At 44.2% G+C, this 16,075-nt stretch overlaps 1 protein-coding gene across 1 annotated transcript; it reads left to right on the forward strand.

The window, feature by feature from the left end:
- Nucleotides 1-6,043: 6,043 nt before the first annotated feature.
- LOC102704569 (scarecrow-like protein 9) lies at nt 6,044-9,112 on the forward strand. The gene is made up of 2 exons (XM_006644929.2): nt 6,044-6,171; nt 6,306-9,112. Exon 2 carries the CDS (start codon nt 6,397-6,399, stop codon nt 8,833-8,835), a length of 2,439 nt encoding a protein of 812 aa, XP_006644992.1. The 5' UTR covers nt 6,044-6,171; nt 6,306-6,396; the 3' UTR covers nt 8,836-9,112.
- The last annotated feature ends 6,963 nt before the right edge of the window (nt 9,113-16,075 follow it).

The following is a 16,075-nucleotide window of genomic DNA, read 5'->3' on the forward strand; positions in this document are numbered from 1 at the left end:
CACTAATCATCGTACGCATAGAGACATTTTGAGCAAACTAATGAACAAGGGCCTTTTCTGGAAGCACCAAAGGCAGAGCCGCGGATGTATAACTGCGTTCCTCATAAGAATTCTGGAGCCCATAATTATTATGCATTTATGATATAATGTATAATGTTATCAGTAGTTATTAGTAACGAATCATCTAAATCTAGTATAAAAGTATAGATGTGGCTTCTCTATATCAAGTCATAACACAAATTGAAACATGTTAATTATTTGTTACCAAACAAATTCCAAAACCATATGTAAATACAAGAATAGAAGGAACCAAAAGTGGAAAAAACAATAGCCGTGATACAGTGATGTGATACCTTAATAACTGTACTGTGGTCTACTACTATAGCACTATGATGTTCACACGTCCATTTCACTAAAAGAAACATACCCATTTTTGCAGCGGAGATTCGTTAACCCGTAATTAATATTAGGAAGTGTTGCATGTAATCAAACGGATTAAACCAGACGTTTCTTCGGGATGAACTATATTATTCAGCTCGATTAATGGTAAAAGCTCATGCTAACAAATTAACCTCCTGATAAAGAATTAAAGCCAATCAGCCATCAATAAGAGGTTATTCCACTAATTTTTATCGTCATCTCCCGGGCACCAGGACTATTAGCTTGTTTTGCTTGTGATATCTCAAATACGTCCATGTCTATGTAGGAGCTTGATCTTCTGCAGGGCCAAGTTAGGGCTGATTGTCTGAAGCCCCAAACAGCCGTAACAATGGATCCCCCACCGTAGGTGTGTGTACGTGCTGTTCAAAAATCTAAAGAAAAATAAAGCGCAGTGGTTATTCCTGTCTAATATGCTCGACGCCTGCACTCTAACCAAATAGCAATAAATCAAAGAAAGTATAGTCGTTGATATGAGTTAGCTCGATCTCACCGGTTATTTAGAATTAGGTTAAGTTCAATTTAATAGGCTAAGTTGATATTAAAAATAAAATATATCTATTTCGTTTGATTATATATAGTTGATTCTAAATTATATGTGAATAAACTCATATCCATCCGCACAAACAATCGAGTCATTGCGCCTCTATAGTATCGTACTAGTTCCTTTGCATGTGGTAGACAACCAACATGCAGCTAGGGTGCACCATCAGGCGCCACCGTATAATTCAATATGTGTGCATGTATATAGTTTTATCTTTATACATAGAAAATTTATGTATACAAAATTTATACATATAAACAAATTGAATACATAGAAAATTCATATATACAAAATTTATCCATATAAACAAATTTAATATATAGAGTTAGCGGTGTATCTAGTATTTTTTCTGAGTGGACCAATTTACATATTTTTAATTGTCACAAATATAACCTAATACCAATAGAAATATACAACTGATCAAAATTATATTTTGCATATGTCAATAAATAATTTCTCTCTTATTTTTATTTCTTCAGTATATACATGCACTTAAGCTAGAAAATTTTTGGGTGATTCCCGATCCACCGCTGAATCCGCCGATGTATAGAGTATTTACTAAAAATATATCCACATTGAATATACGATGTACAAATATTATATACAGTAAAGTTATATATATAATATTTATATATACAAAGTCTATATTAAAGTTTATATACGTGGAGCTATGTTTGCGTCCTTTCATATGCACGCGCACGCGGCGCGTACCGTCCTGCGTAAAGCGCATGCGTCCACATGCCGACGTGGAAGGGGCCCCGGCTGCGACGCACGCTGGCACCACGCCGTGCTAGCTGACGTGTCGCTCGCTGGCCTCGTCCTCGCGCTGCCCTATGGGCCGGCGTGCGGGAGCGGCGTGGCTGGCTCGGGACCACCACGTGGCCGCTGGGAACTTGGTGGGCAAGGCAAAAATCTTGTCCCGTACCGTCCGGTGCACCTGACTCACGCACCGTAAACCCACGCAACGCCCGCGCGGCCGCGCCAATCACAAGCAGGAACCGCGAGAACTTTTTATCTCTCCCTCAACTACTGGTACTTGCAAGCTTAGATTTCTCGTTGACACGGTCAATCGGCTCGATCGTGGCTAATCCTAAATACAGCGACGAGTGGTTCTTCGGTCGATATACTGGGTATATATATAAACACACCATCTATAAATCTATGCTTATTTAGTTAACCACACTGGATATCTATAAATCTATGCTTAATTAGTTAACAATGCTGGATATTTTCTCGTGGTATTCATCAGTGAAATAAAACTCATATGGTTACCGACAAAATGTGGGACGGATTAGGTTAAATGACAATATTGTAAGTTGTAACTCCCCGAAATATTCACGTTATCAATAAAAAGTTAAGAAATCGAATAACGTTAAATATAGAATAGATTTTGAGTTATTACTATCGCATTTTTTTTTGGTGTTAGCTGAATATGTATATATATTTTTTATTCATAAAATATTTTTTATTTATAAAAATATCGTTTGGTTTTTTTAAATAAACTAAACAATTACCCATTTACGTAAAGTACAAATGTACGATAGTATATATGAGCTGTGCGCCACGGTTCGGGGATGGGCATGGCCCATGGAGTGGTCCGACGCCACGATCTATATCGATCGGCAACTATCTTATCACGTACGAATCACTGTAAAAAATCATTTTCCTCGACACGTCTTTATTTTTATAAGCGATCTAAAAGATATCTACCTATAAAAATACAATAGGGATTTGTGCAAATGAGTGATTCTAATGAGTCTCTTGTCAGATGCAGGCAAATCACCCGTTTGTGAAAAAAAAAGCCTTTTGACCATCTGCAAAATATATTTTTTGAAAACAAATACTGGATGCTAGGTATATAAAGTATATAAGCAAGGATAGTCACGTACTCACATATGCAATGTGTAATATTTATGGAGCATTAATACATGCACGTTGGATCATCGGCATTCTATAGGCTAGAATTGGTAGTAGTTAGCCGGTCTTGTTTATACATTATTTTTGTGGGATCTAGCTGACCAATACGTACCCCCTGCCAATGAAACAGAGAATTGATCATCAACCAAATACTTAATTATTCCGGTAGGTACCCAACAATTAATAGCAACATCTCGAGTCGATACATTAAAATAATCAGACAGTTTTTATGTGTCCTGGGCACGACGAATTAAGTGGTTGTTTGGATTCAGTGACATTTTTAAGTCCCTTGTTGGCACGACGAATTAAGCGGTTGCTTGGATTCAGTGACCCTTTTTAGTCCCTTGTTGGCACGACGAATTAAGCGGTTGCTTGGATTCAGTGACCTTTTTAGTCCCTTGTTATATTGGATGTTTAGACGCTAATTAAGAGTATTAAATATGGACCGATAACAAAACTAATTACATAAATAAAGACTATTTCATTAGACAAATTTTTTAAGCCTAATTAATTTACGATTAGTAAATGTTTACTGTATCATCACATTCGCTAATCATGGACTAATTAGGCTCAATAGATTCTTCTCGCGAAATAGTCCAGAGTATGAGGTAAGTTTTATTAATAGTCTATATTTAATACTTCTAATTAGTGTCCAAATATTTAATGTGGCGTGGACTTAAAAAAAATTAGAAGAATCCAAACACCCCAAGGATCCCGTGGAGTCTCAACTGGAACGGCACGTTAAAGACCACATGTAATTTCAGTCATTTATTTTCCCGACGGAAGGCTATGATCAATTGCCTCCATGCTACAATAGACATATACGGTGTTTTTTTTCTTAGATAAACAACTACGCAGAACTTTTGGACTACTTAAGTTATAGTCACACTATAAATTGCATAAGATCTAACGACTGCCTAGCGGTGAAACGGGATATACATAAGATAAAGAGAAAATGTGGGTAGGAAGTAATAGCCACCTCCGAGAGAATAGAAAAGAAATGCACTCAAATTTAATGAAGTAAATATGCAAATATATATATGGGAGGAAAGGAGATGGGATGCGCGCCAAAAATAAACATTTCCATATATGCTCACGTCCATAATAAAGATCATATGTTTACAGATTTTCATTTTTTTTAAATGCCTTAATTTGATTGTACAAACGGTATATTAATCCGTTCATTGTGCACATACATGCGTAACAACCAGGATGTGAGGTAGGCATAGCTGGCGACAACTTTCCAAGCCATCTATTTGAAAATAGAAAAACTACCCTATGGCATCCCGTCGGTACGGGATAAATTAATATGACCCTTTGATGCTTCCTTTAATATGATCGATCGGGACGATGCGATGACGGTGTAGCTTAAAGCGATGCATGCATGTAGTACACACCGCGTGTTCTGTGACGCGCAGGCGGAGGAGACGGCGAGGCTTAACGCCGCGTCCACCACCGTCGCCGCCGCCGCCCACGTTCACCATGCGGCCCGATCGCTGCGACGCCATGTGCAGCGCCACAACGTGCACCGTCTAGAGCTGCCTGTGGAAGTTGACGTCCGGAGCAGGTTCATATGATACTGCCTGCGCTACCGCGGCGCCCCGCAGCTGATGTGCATGCCACAACGAACCGGTCAAAGAACCATACGATACCGCCTAATACCATGTGATACCTGTATCTTTTTGAGCTTTCTTTGTCACGCGATGCTATGATAACACATGATACCAACTGGTTTCATCTGGTACCAGATGATACCAAGTGGTATCATCATGTATCATACGTGAGGCGCATCTGAGCGTGGAGACGGGAGGCGTGCGGCACATGGCGGCGAGAGTGCGACGACGACAGATGCGGACGCTACCTGATACCATGTGATACCTGTATCTTTTTGAGTTTCCCTTGTCACACGACGCTAGGATACCAAGTGGTATCATCTGGTATCATACGTGAGGTGTATCTGAGCGTGGAGGTGAAAGGCGTGCATCACACGACGGTGAGAGTGCGATGACGGCGGAGGCGAGCTGACGTGGGACGGAGGCGGGCGGACGTGGGCGCATAGTGACGTGCGGAGGCGAGCGATGCGTGGACGTGGGCAACATGCATCTGAGCCCTATGCTATTTTATTTAAAGTATTCCATCCGACAGGATGCCGTGCTCTAGGCTCTCTCATTTGAAAATATCTCTACGTATTCCTTTTTATACGGTGTTCGTCTGTAACTACTTTGAGCTTAAACTTATTTGAATTTGTGGTTTTGTTCCTCTGAAATTAGAGTGCAGTCAACTAAGCTTGCAAATTTAAACATTGTAGCACTAGCCTTTCGTCGTGCAAAGTTTGCGTACGATATATATTTAAAAACACTTCCAATATCTGATCAAACGTCCGACGTGATATCTAAAAATTCTAAAAAGATGGCCTAAGAATCAGCTAGCAGCACACTTCACTTTGGTTTCACAAACAGGCTGGGCACTGCTTTGAGATCTCAAGAGTCAAAGAACCAGCAGTGGCCATCCATTTTATGTTTTCAGCTAAAGGCAAAAGAGAAACAAATGAAATCACAAAGTTCAGCGACCTCTACTAATTTTGGTTCTCTACAAATTTTGGTTCCGTAATTTGGTTATATTTTCAGCTGCTGCTATCACATCCATCTGGCTAGAAATCGAGTCACCGGGCTGCTAAAACCAGTCAAACCGTCAGAGTGTCAAGCATGACAACACACGTCCGGGGGTGGTGATGAGGTAATCACCACCACCACCACCAACATAAATACCTCTGGGCCCAACTCCCCACCAGTAATCCACAAAACCGGTCTACGGAACACGGTCCACCCTGCACCAGCTCTCACCGGCCCTCCCCTCGGCCCAGCAAGCCGTGGTTGGTTCCACGAAGCTTCCCCACGCGGGGGCAGCCCCCCCTTGGCGGTGAAACCCTCCCGTGCGCCGTGCCGCATCCGGGCCGCCCATCGCGGCCAACCTGCGGCGCGCGACCGGCCGCGGCCGTGGACTCGGCGCAGGGAAAGGTGGCGCCCGCGCCCTGGGTGTGTCGTCGACACCGTGGCCTGGCTTGGCTGCGCAGCTGCGTCGCCCGCCTCGGTTTTTAATACTCGGCGAGCGGCTCGGGCCAGGCCAACCTACGCCTCTCGAAAAACACTGCTCCGCCTCCGTTCCTCTTCCTCTCTCTCTCTCTCTCTTATCTCTCCCCGTCTCGCTCGCACGAGCAGCTACGCGCGCCGTCTCGTCTCGTGTCGTCTCGTCTCGTCTGCCTCCCGCAGCAGGTACGCGCGCCGTGTCGATCGAGGCGCGGCGCGAGCTCATCCGTGTTGCTACTACTAGTATTTGCGGCTACGTTCGTTGGCGGCGGGGGATTTCTGATATTTTGTTTGGTGGTGTTTTTTTCCGCATTTGCTAGGTGTGCGGGGGGGAGCCTTGCATGCTCTGTGGTGGCGGTAGCGTCGGCGGCGGCGGTGGTGCCGTGGTGGTGCGGTGACGGGCGGATACAGATGGTCATGGATGCTGGGGTGCACGACGTGTGCACGCTGCTGCCCGGATCCAAGCGCGACGCGCACCTCCCCATGTACCCCCAGATCGCCGCCGCGAATGGGTTCACGGCGGAGGAGCTCGACCCGCTGCTGTTCCTCTCGCCCGACGCGGTTGGCGTCGGCGGCGACGACTACCTGAATGTTGTTTCCGCTGCCCCCGTGTCGGCGGGCTCCACCAACAGCGCGTCGCCGCCGAGAGATGTCTCGGTTTATGCGGCGTCGGCGGCGCAGCATGACGACTCTGAGGCTTTCTCGGATATCGTTCTGGGGTACATCAATCGGATGCTCATGGCCGAGGACATCGACGAGAAGTTCGAGCACTACCCGGTGAACGCCGTTGATCTGCTCGCCGCCGAGAAGCCGTTCCTCGAGATCCTCGCCGACCAGTCGCGGTATTCTGGCGGTAGCTCGGTCGAGAGTCCAGACGGGAGCAGCGTCACCAACTCCTGTAGCAGCCTCAGTCCCTGCAACTGTAGCTCGGCTTCTGATGGGCTTGGCACCGTGCCGCGGACGCCGGTCCTCGAGTTCCCCACGGCCGCCTTCTTGCAGACGCCCCAGCTCTACGGGGATCTGATCCCCCAGGGCGCCATGGTGGAATCGGGTGGCGCCTGGCAGTACGACCCGACGGAATTCTACCAGCTCCAGACCAACCCGGTTTCTGGGAATCTCCTGTCGCAATCTTCGTCATTCGCCTCCTCGAACGGCAGCAGTGTTACTTTCTCGGAGGGATTCGAGTCATTGCTGAGCCCGGCTGGTGTCTTGCCTGATGTTGGTCTGAATGATTTTGCTGTTCAGAGCCAACAAGCTTTGCAGTTCTGCCGTGGGTTTCAAGAGGCAAGCAAATTTCTTCCTGATGAGAGCAAGCTTGTGATTGATGTTGATAAGTTCTGCAGTGGAAATGAAGGGGGTAGTTTCCTAGGTGAGGTTAGACAAGATAAGAAGCTTGTGAAGGTCAAGACAGAAACCGACGATGTTGAAGCAGCGGTTCACCGGGGCAGGAAGCATTTCTATGGTGATGACTTGGATGTGGAGGAAGGGAGGTGCAGCAAGCATTCTGCGCCAGGGATTGATACTGACCACCTTGTGCGGGAGATGATGGACAAGGTCTTGCTATGTAATGGTGAGACATGCTCAAAAGGAGTCAAGGAGCTGCGTGAGGCTCTGCAGCATGATGTGGCAAAACATTCAGGTGGCGGCCATGGCAAAGGGTCCAGCCATGGCAAGGGCCGCGGAAAGAAACAACCCAAAAAAGAGGTGGTTGACTTGGAGACCCTTCTCATCCATTGTGCTCAGTCTGTGGCCACTGATGACAGGCGCAGTGCAACTGAGCTCCTGAGGCAGATCAGGCATCATGCTGATGCCAAAGGTGATGGCGATCAGCGTTTGGCGCACTGCTTTGCCAATGGCCTTGAGGCGAGACTGGCTGGTACTGGTAGCCAAATTTACAAGACCTACACAATGACACGGCTTCCATGCACTGATGTGTTGAAAGCATACCAGCTGTATTTGGCAGCTTGCCCTTTCAAGAAGATATCTCATTACTTTGCCAATCAAACGATTATGAATGCTGTGGAGAAGGCCAAGAAAGTTCACATTGTCGATTATGGCATATACTATGGCTTTCAGTGGCCGTGTCTCATCCAGCGGCTATCTAACAGACCTGGAGGTCCACCAAAGCTTAGGATAACTGGAATTGACACTCCTCAGCCTGGTTTCCGGCCAGCAGAACGCATAGAGGAGACGGGGAGATATCTAAGTGATTATGCTCAGACCTTTAATGTTCCTTTTGAATTTCAAGCTATTGCATACCGGTTTGAGGCTGTCCAGATTGAGGATCTCCGCATTGAGGATGACGAGGTTCTGATTGTCAACTGCATGTTTAAGTTCAAGAATTTGATGGATGAGAGTGTTGTAGCTGAGAGTCCAAGGAACATGGCATTGAAGACAATTAGGAAAATGAACCCGCATTTGTTCATTCATGGTGTGGTGAATGGATCTTACAACGCACCATTTTTCGTGACACGCTTCCGGGAGGCCCTTTTCCATTACTCTGCTATCTTTGACATGTTGGAGACGAACATTCCTAAGGGTAATGAACAGAGATTGCTCATTGAGTCTGCTCTGTTTAGTCGGGAAGCAATCAATGTGATCTCTTGTGAGGGACTGGAGAGGATGGAGAGACCAGAGACATACAAGCAATGGCAGGTACGGAACCAGAGGGCTGGGCTCAAGCAGTTGCCTCTGAACCAGGATATGATGAAGCGTGCGCGGGAGAAGGTCAGGTGCTACCACAAGGACTTCATCATCGATGAGGACAACAGGTGGTTACTGCAAGGATGGAAAGGGCGCATTTTGTTCGCACTGTCGACTTGGAAGCCAGATAATCGATCTTCTTCGTAGCTTTGTTCAGTTCTGATTATTGCATGATATTGTAAATGGAGACCTGTTCATATTTTTTGGGCACTTGGACCGATTGTTCCTGGTCCGTAATAGATTGCTAGGTATGTTATTTGAGCTACCAAGGAATGGAAGATTTCCTCTCAAGAATATGTCATATATTAATCTGGTTCATTCCTCTGTCCGTGCAGATGATGAACCGGCCTCTGCGGCCTGTTCCTAGAGTCTCTCTGCACACTAGTTGTGACCATTATTGTTGCTTCTGATCGGAAAAGTTAGTCCAATTTTGGTGGAGCAGCTAGATATGTTAAGCTGTAGACTTGTAAACCTAGGGTTGTCTCATGTATTGATCAGTCTTGTACAATATTTGTCCTAAACATTCAGCATTGTCAGTATTGGTTCTGGATAATCTGTCATGCATGTAAATACTCTATTCGTACTTGTGGAAGAACTTGACACCCTGTTTCTCCAAACTCCAAACAACGTCTGTTTGTTACATCTGGGTTGGGAAAGGCAAGTAAGCTACCATGGCAAGTTTACTGCATTATGTGTTTATCTAGAAGGATTAGTCGGCAAAAGTGTGAACTGTTGCGCTTGCCAGATCGCACGAATGATCTGGAGCGCCTACTAGCTACTGCTGGAATCGAACAAAATAGCCCGCCACGCACGTCACTTTCTCCTGAAAATCACGGCGCATCTTCCAAAATGCCAAGTTTAGAGCAGCCATTTTCTTTCGCCGTATGCGTCGGCCTGAGCCCCGACCTCTCTCGTCATGAATAGCAGGAAAGAAATGATCAGTCCAACCTTCCAACGAATCTAGACAGTAGACACGCCTGCATTACAAGAAAGAAGTACTAGTACTTAAAATGCAACAGCGATGGATTCTACAGGGAGCCCAGCCGTGGTAGCAAGGCGCACATACGAAACCTGTGGCCACAGTGAACGCAACAGAGACACACACACCCACACAACACGTCGACGACGTAAGATAAGAAGCAAGAACAATTCAACACAGCAAGCATCGCTCACGGCGGAAAGTTACGGCCCTCAAGCTCCGCGATAACCATTACAGACAGGCCAGGTCGTCGTCAGCTCGTCGCACATCGGCGGCTTGGCGCGAACAAATCGGGCGCATCAGGCCAAGACGGTAATCCAGGTCGACCTGGAGGTGATAAAAGCCAGAGAGCAGACACCGGCCGCTAATGACGGGGGAGTACACGTGGCCCGTGTTTGCTCCCAAAAGAAAAATATGCCGTTCACACTAGGTCACCAGAAGTGCCACTTGCCAGGGCTCAGCTCAGTGCAGGTTCACTGAACATGACTGGGAGCAGGCAAGCAGCAGTACAGTGATGAAACATGGAAAATTATCTATTTTTTATAGTTATATAATGATATAAACATATAATTAAGTACTATAAAGTTAATTTTAGAAATTTGACATAATGGAGTTCTATACATAAACATTTTTTTATAAAAAAATATATTTGAGAAACGTACGTACAAAGAAAACCAAAAAATATTTAGGAGATAACCTGCAGCAAAGAATGCATCCCATGTTGGCATCAACAATGGGATCAAAGCTGAAGATCCTTTGGTGGCTGCCTGGGTATTATACTGCCCAACTGGATTCGGTTTGCGTCAGATGGGTACGTACAAAACTCTGCAACTGCATGTCCACATCAGTTTATATATATATAGCGAGACACCGGTGTTGCTGTGTGTGTGACGGCCAAGTTGAGAATTTTGTTTACGGAACGAGTTGTTACCTCGAGTCGTCTCCGTGCAGTGTACATGTGACGGAAAGAAGCCATCCCTAGCGCAAGTTGTGGTGTCAACTCGCGCCTAAGACGGAAAAAGAAAAACAAACTTTGTCTGCCCATAGGCGATTGACGGAGCAAGCAAAGCAGGGGGGAGAACCGGCTTATCCTCCATTTTTGCAGTGTCAATCAAGTGTCAACGTCCCCGGGAAGCCTAGATGACTCTGCTTCCGTCAATGTTGACAGTGACGGGTGTGAAGAGATTACAGTGTTGACGATCCCAGCCAAGTTACCGATTGGGATTTGGAAAGAGTACAACTCGGACACGAGTGTGGACTGTGGCGGCAACGGAGGAGGAGGAAGAAGACGACGACGAAGAAGAAGAGAAACCCCCGTAGCTGGGCCAAGTTCAGGTGAGCTACAGGCCCATGCTGTTAATTAGGTGGCCGTCATTTGGGCCGCATGGTCATAAGTGGTCTTTATGGCCCACGAAAATATAGGCAATATTCTGATTTTTTTTATTTTTTAAACCTTTTTAAGAAATAATTTTATTACTAAACCTCTGGTAAAAATATTTTTACCGCATGAACCTTTTAGGCTTGCCATGTCATTGTCGGTACCATGACAGCATTGTCTTGCCATGCCACTAACATTGGCCTAGCAAGACTGCCACGCCATACACGCCGGTTACGCTGCGTGGCAACGTTGTTTTGCCACGCTATTGTCACTGGCATGGTCAAAAGTTTTGGTTTTGAAAAAAATTTGCCCGAAGGTTTAGTAATAAAATTATTTCTTAAAAATATTTATTTAATAAAAAAGTTCTACCTATCTCCTCTGAGTACCATTCACTTCAGGTGAAACTTTCCTACTTCAAGAGGTAAAATGACGCTGTGCGTGTGCTTGAATTTCCTGTTCTTCTTTCGGTAAGCTGCGTAGGTCCGATTTGGCGTTAGCTGTTCTGTACCTTTCTTGGTGTGTATCAGAAAATTGTGCGGCCCGATCTTCTTTGTCAGCAAAGACATACGAGCACCTTTCAGTTCTGCTGTCCATCTACCTAGAATCCTCTTTGCCTCTGTGCTTGGTATATTTGTCAATAGCGACCAGAATCCGCATAATTGTCCAGCTACGGAGCTACCTAGAAATCGCTAGTTTAACAAGCAAAGTAAATTTGTTATGGTCATCGATTGGGACATGCTTAGGAGGTAGGTTTTCTCCATTTTACTGCTGTTTCAGGTATCAAAAGGCTGATCTCTATCCAGGGCAGGTTAGCTACCAAAATTTTGGCACCAATAGTATTTGAAATGGTTGATTTTGGTAACAAACATGTCCCTAATATAGGTCACTTGGTCACGTACCTGTTTGAGTAGTCTATAATATTATCGATGCAGAGTTACCTTATGTCATAGACGGAGTCAGAGGGTGATCCCGGGACCATCGAAAAAATATCAACTTAACTGCGCGCGTATATATATACATACATATGTAGATATGTACGTATGTATGAGAAAAATATCATTTATTAATATATGAAAAATGCACATGTGATCAATTTTATATTCCTATTATATATATTGTATGTTATATCTGTGATAGTTAAAAAATTATATAACTTGGACCACTCAAATAAAAAATTTTGGATATGCCACTGCCTTGTGTCTTGAAAATAGTCCCTTTCTTTAGTTCTGCTGTTTTTGGTTGGTTTAAATGGACATATATCTTCTGCTGGATTCAAGGTGGGTGAAAAAATCAGGTGAATTACACATATTGATCCTAAGCGCAAACGTACGCCTCAGATTAGACTCATCTGTAAATGGAGCCATAAATTTAGAGGTTCCATCCACCTGCACATTTGATTTCATTCCCACGCCTCAGATTAGACTCGTGCAAATGGAGCCAAACATTTCTGGTTGAAATGCTGAATGACTGGATGCTATGTCATACAGATAGCCTTTCAAAGTTAATGAAGAGTGGGTTCAGCATCATTCGATAAAACTTAATTAAGTCCATTTTGTTCTTCTATTAACTGTAAAGACTATGTTGCCTCAGTATTCAGAGTAGCATTTTGTCAAAAAGGAAAATTGGAGTAACATAGACTCTTGTCAGGAAAAGGACTCAGCGAAAATATAACAATGTTCAAATAGTTATGCTTATCCGCATGGCTTAGTAACAACCAAAAAATAATACGTGAGTAAAACTTTTATATGTATGTCCTTAACAACTCAAAAGCATATGCTATAAAAGAACCTATGATGAAAACACTAGAAATCAACTCCAAAATAATTAAATGGTGTCGCTATTTGCTTAACCTGTGTTCAGTTGCGCCAACACATCACCTCATCTAACCTAGTAAACAATCAGTTCATCTCTAGGGACGGTTACGACTGCCGAAGGGCATACAGACGATGGATGTTGCCTGAGCCCTTAGGGATGTAGAACTGCTGTTGGATCGTCTATAGGCGGCCTTGATCAAGACATGGAAATTTTTCCGGACAAACCCTTCATAAGTTTTATCTATTCAAAATAGGTCATGCTTGAATTATCATTGTTAGCTATCCAAATCTCGGTGGGGTGAAAGGTGTTGGATGAAAAGTTCACGGCCACGATCAGGTCAGGTAAAGTTAGATACACCCTTTATCTTTATACATGGTATATGGAATATTTCAAAACAAACTCCTATTTGGATTGCTGCCATTGCTAATGATTCTACCCTAGTCATTCTAAAACCGTTAGATCTAAATACACGGGCCAGATTGTTTCACTTGAACCGGATGTTGTAATTTTATAGAAAAGCCCTTTAGTTTCCGAGTATTAATATTGCTCTGTCCTTGACCATCTCCATGCCATATCCCGAGTAGGAACTAGGAACTATCCCATTGTGTTTCTCCATGGTTACCCAACATGTTTTTTTTTTGCGCTGTTGAATCGACAAGTTTTTAGTACCTTGTGTGGAAAACGGATATATATTTCATATAAGCCATAGAGGAAGATCCATCGACAACCAGGTTTAGCCTTGATTGCTCACCTTCTAGACCACCACCATAGAACTCTGAATACCTTGAGGGGATATCCCCTCGATTAGGAGGGTAAGTGGGCCAGTCCGTGAACCTACTTATAGGTCAATTAAGTGGGTAACCCGATAAACAATCCGCTTAATTGGCCTATACGTGGGTTGGCGGGTTGTCCCACTTGCACACTTCAAATACCATTCAAATAGTTATGCAAAAACCATGGAAGATTAAATATATCCATGAAACATATCACTCCAGAAATTTTTAAAGCTAAACTCAAATCATACGTCAAGAATTAAAAAAAAAAAGACAAATTGCACGTATGAACAATACAAGTACTATTCACAATCAAATTTATCTTTTTTTCCTTAATGTGCATATTAATTTGATTTTTTTATTGAGTGATTGATGTCAATATTCTCTGCATTGTCAAAATTTTCATAGCCATTTATATTATTTTTGGATAAAAGAATATAGGAGGGGACGTTCCCTTGAGAGATTAACGATCTTTTTTACTTCATCCTCACACCAGTAACCCGACACACATAATAAGGAGAGGGACGACTCGCCGGACCTGGTACCTCTTGCTGTCCATTCTGTCATGTTCAGTGTTCACTCCCTGTATCATTTCACAAAGTGCAACCCTTTTCACTTCACCTGAATTTTCAATCCTCCTTCAAGGCGAAAATGACGCGTTTTTGAATGCCAAATTCTCCAATATTCTTGCAAGCACCGGGGTCGTTGTAGGTTGGGGACTAACTAGCGTGTAGCTTTCTCAGGCTCTCTTGCAAAACTGTGTGGTAGAGTCTGCTTTGTCAGCAAGGCCAGATCAGAGCTGTGACTCTGCATATTTCAGGTTTCAGCTGTGCTGTGTTGCCTACGAATAAGAGTCAATCGACATATATACAGATAAAAAATAATTTATGAACAAAAAATTATATATTTATTCTTAGCGATTTAAAAGCCAAGGCTAGAAAATAAACTTCAGTAAAAAAATCTCAAAATTAATTTTAAATTAAGATTAAAAATTTAAAATTTGACTTATAAATATAAACGAAGCGAAAAGATGGAATGAGCATATCTGTCTGCGTTTGTATTGCTGAAATGTGAATCTGCGACAAACTGTACAGAATCAAGATAAATAGCCCATCCACCTTAACACTAACTAGTTTTAAAACCAAAGCTTGTTATAGGGATTACAGGTTATTACTTATCAGTACTATTTGATACCTTCTTCTGTACTTGATTAGTTTCTGTGCCAGCGCCATGATCTGTACATTGGACTTGTTTTGGTTGGTTTGTGGCTGTTTCAGGGCCCCTGAGCTGATCATCTGTCTCTATTTTAGGCACCTGGTCCAGGCTTAGAAAAAGGGCACTTTGGTCCATGTGCCTGAGAAGCTATGAAGTAGTTTTTTTTTCTTAAGACTTTTTATAGTCCCACATATTGTACTAGTACCTAGCGGTACCACATCTGGACCATAAATGTGTTCAGATCGGACAGACAGGAGAAGGGTGGTACTGATCAGTACCGGTGTTTTGCCGAGGTGGCACCACAACCTATTTGCCGCTCACAGGGGTAAATTTATCTTTTTAGATTGGAATGGATGGATCAATCCCCTCGTCCAATCTCGCAGTCTCGCAGGCTCATCTTCTCTCCTTCTCTCTTCACTACTGGCGGCGGCGGCCACTACCGGCGGCGGCGGCTTGGGCGACGGAGGAGCCAGCCACGGCACGGCAGTGGCGACTGCGGAGGAGGAAACCACGGCAAGACGGTGGCTACGGAAGAGGAAGCCGTAGCGACAGAGGAACCGGCCGCGGCATGGCAGCGGCGGAGGAGGAAGGCAGGGCCGCGATTGGCGGCGACGGAGGAGTCTGCGGTAGAAGCGGCGAGGGAGGAGTAGGCCTCGGGCTGAACTAGTCAGTGGCGGCGAGGAGTTGGCCGCTGAGTAGGTCACGGCGGCGCGGTTGGAGGAGGAGGTGGCGGCGGTACCGAGCGGCTGCAAGGAGTTAATGCTAGGCTAATTACCATCATACCCCTACTAATTGTCCTATAACCTAACGGTTAGAGTTGAGTTAGTCCTGCTGGTACTGGTACCGAGTGGTACCAGCTGGGGGACCTAAGTATAGCTCTTTTTTCTTATGTAACTGCAGTCTCACCTTTTGTTTAAAATCGCTTATATGTTCTCTTGTTAGTTAATATGAATTCATGGTTTGAAAAATATCCACAGATTTGTCAAATTGGGAAATAAATGGGAACTCTGGAAAAAAACAGAGGTGAAAGAAATTACTGGAGCCAAAAATACCATTGAGTCCGAGAGACTAATAATGTTCTCCGGGGCTAGCCGAACAGGGGTGCCTCTGTCCCTTTTGCCACTAGATCCAAGAAACGGCGGTACATCTCCTAGAGGAGTGCCGCTACACAACAAGGATTTGGGCGGACCTAGCGAATTGGACCGCTTGCAATCAGCTAAACCCCTA

Source organism: Oryza brachyantha, chromosome 1 (assembly GCF_000231095.2).
Source record: "Oryza brachyantha chromosome 1, ObraRS2, whole genome shotgun sequence".
Lineage (NCBI taxonomy): Eukaryota > Viridiplantae > Streptophyta > Magnoliopsida > Poales > Poaceae > Oryza > Oryza brachyantha.

What these genes read in the sequence shown, in the direction of transcription:
- LOC102704569 (XM_006644929.2), top strand. Translation starts at nt 6,397, where the DNA reads ATGGTCATGGATGCTGGGGTGCACGACGTGTGCACGCTGCTGCCCGGA.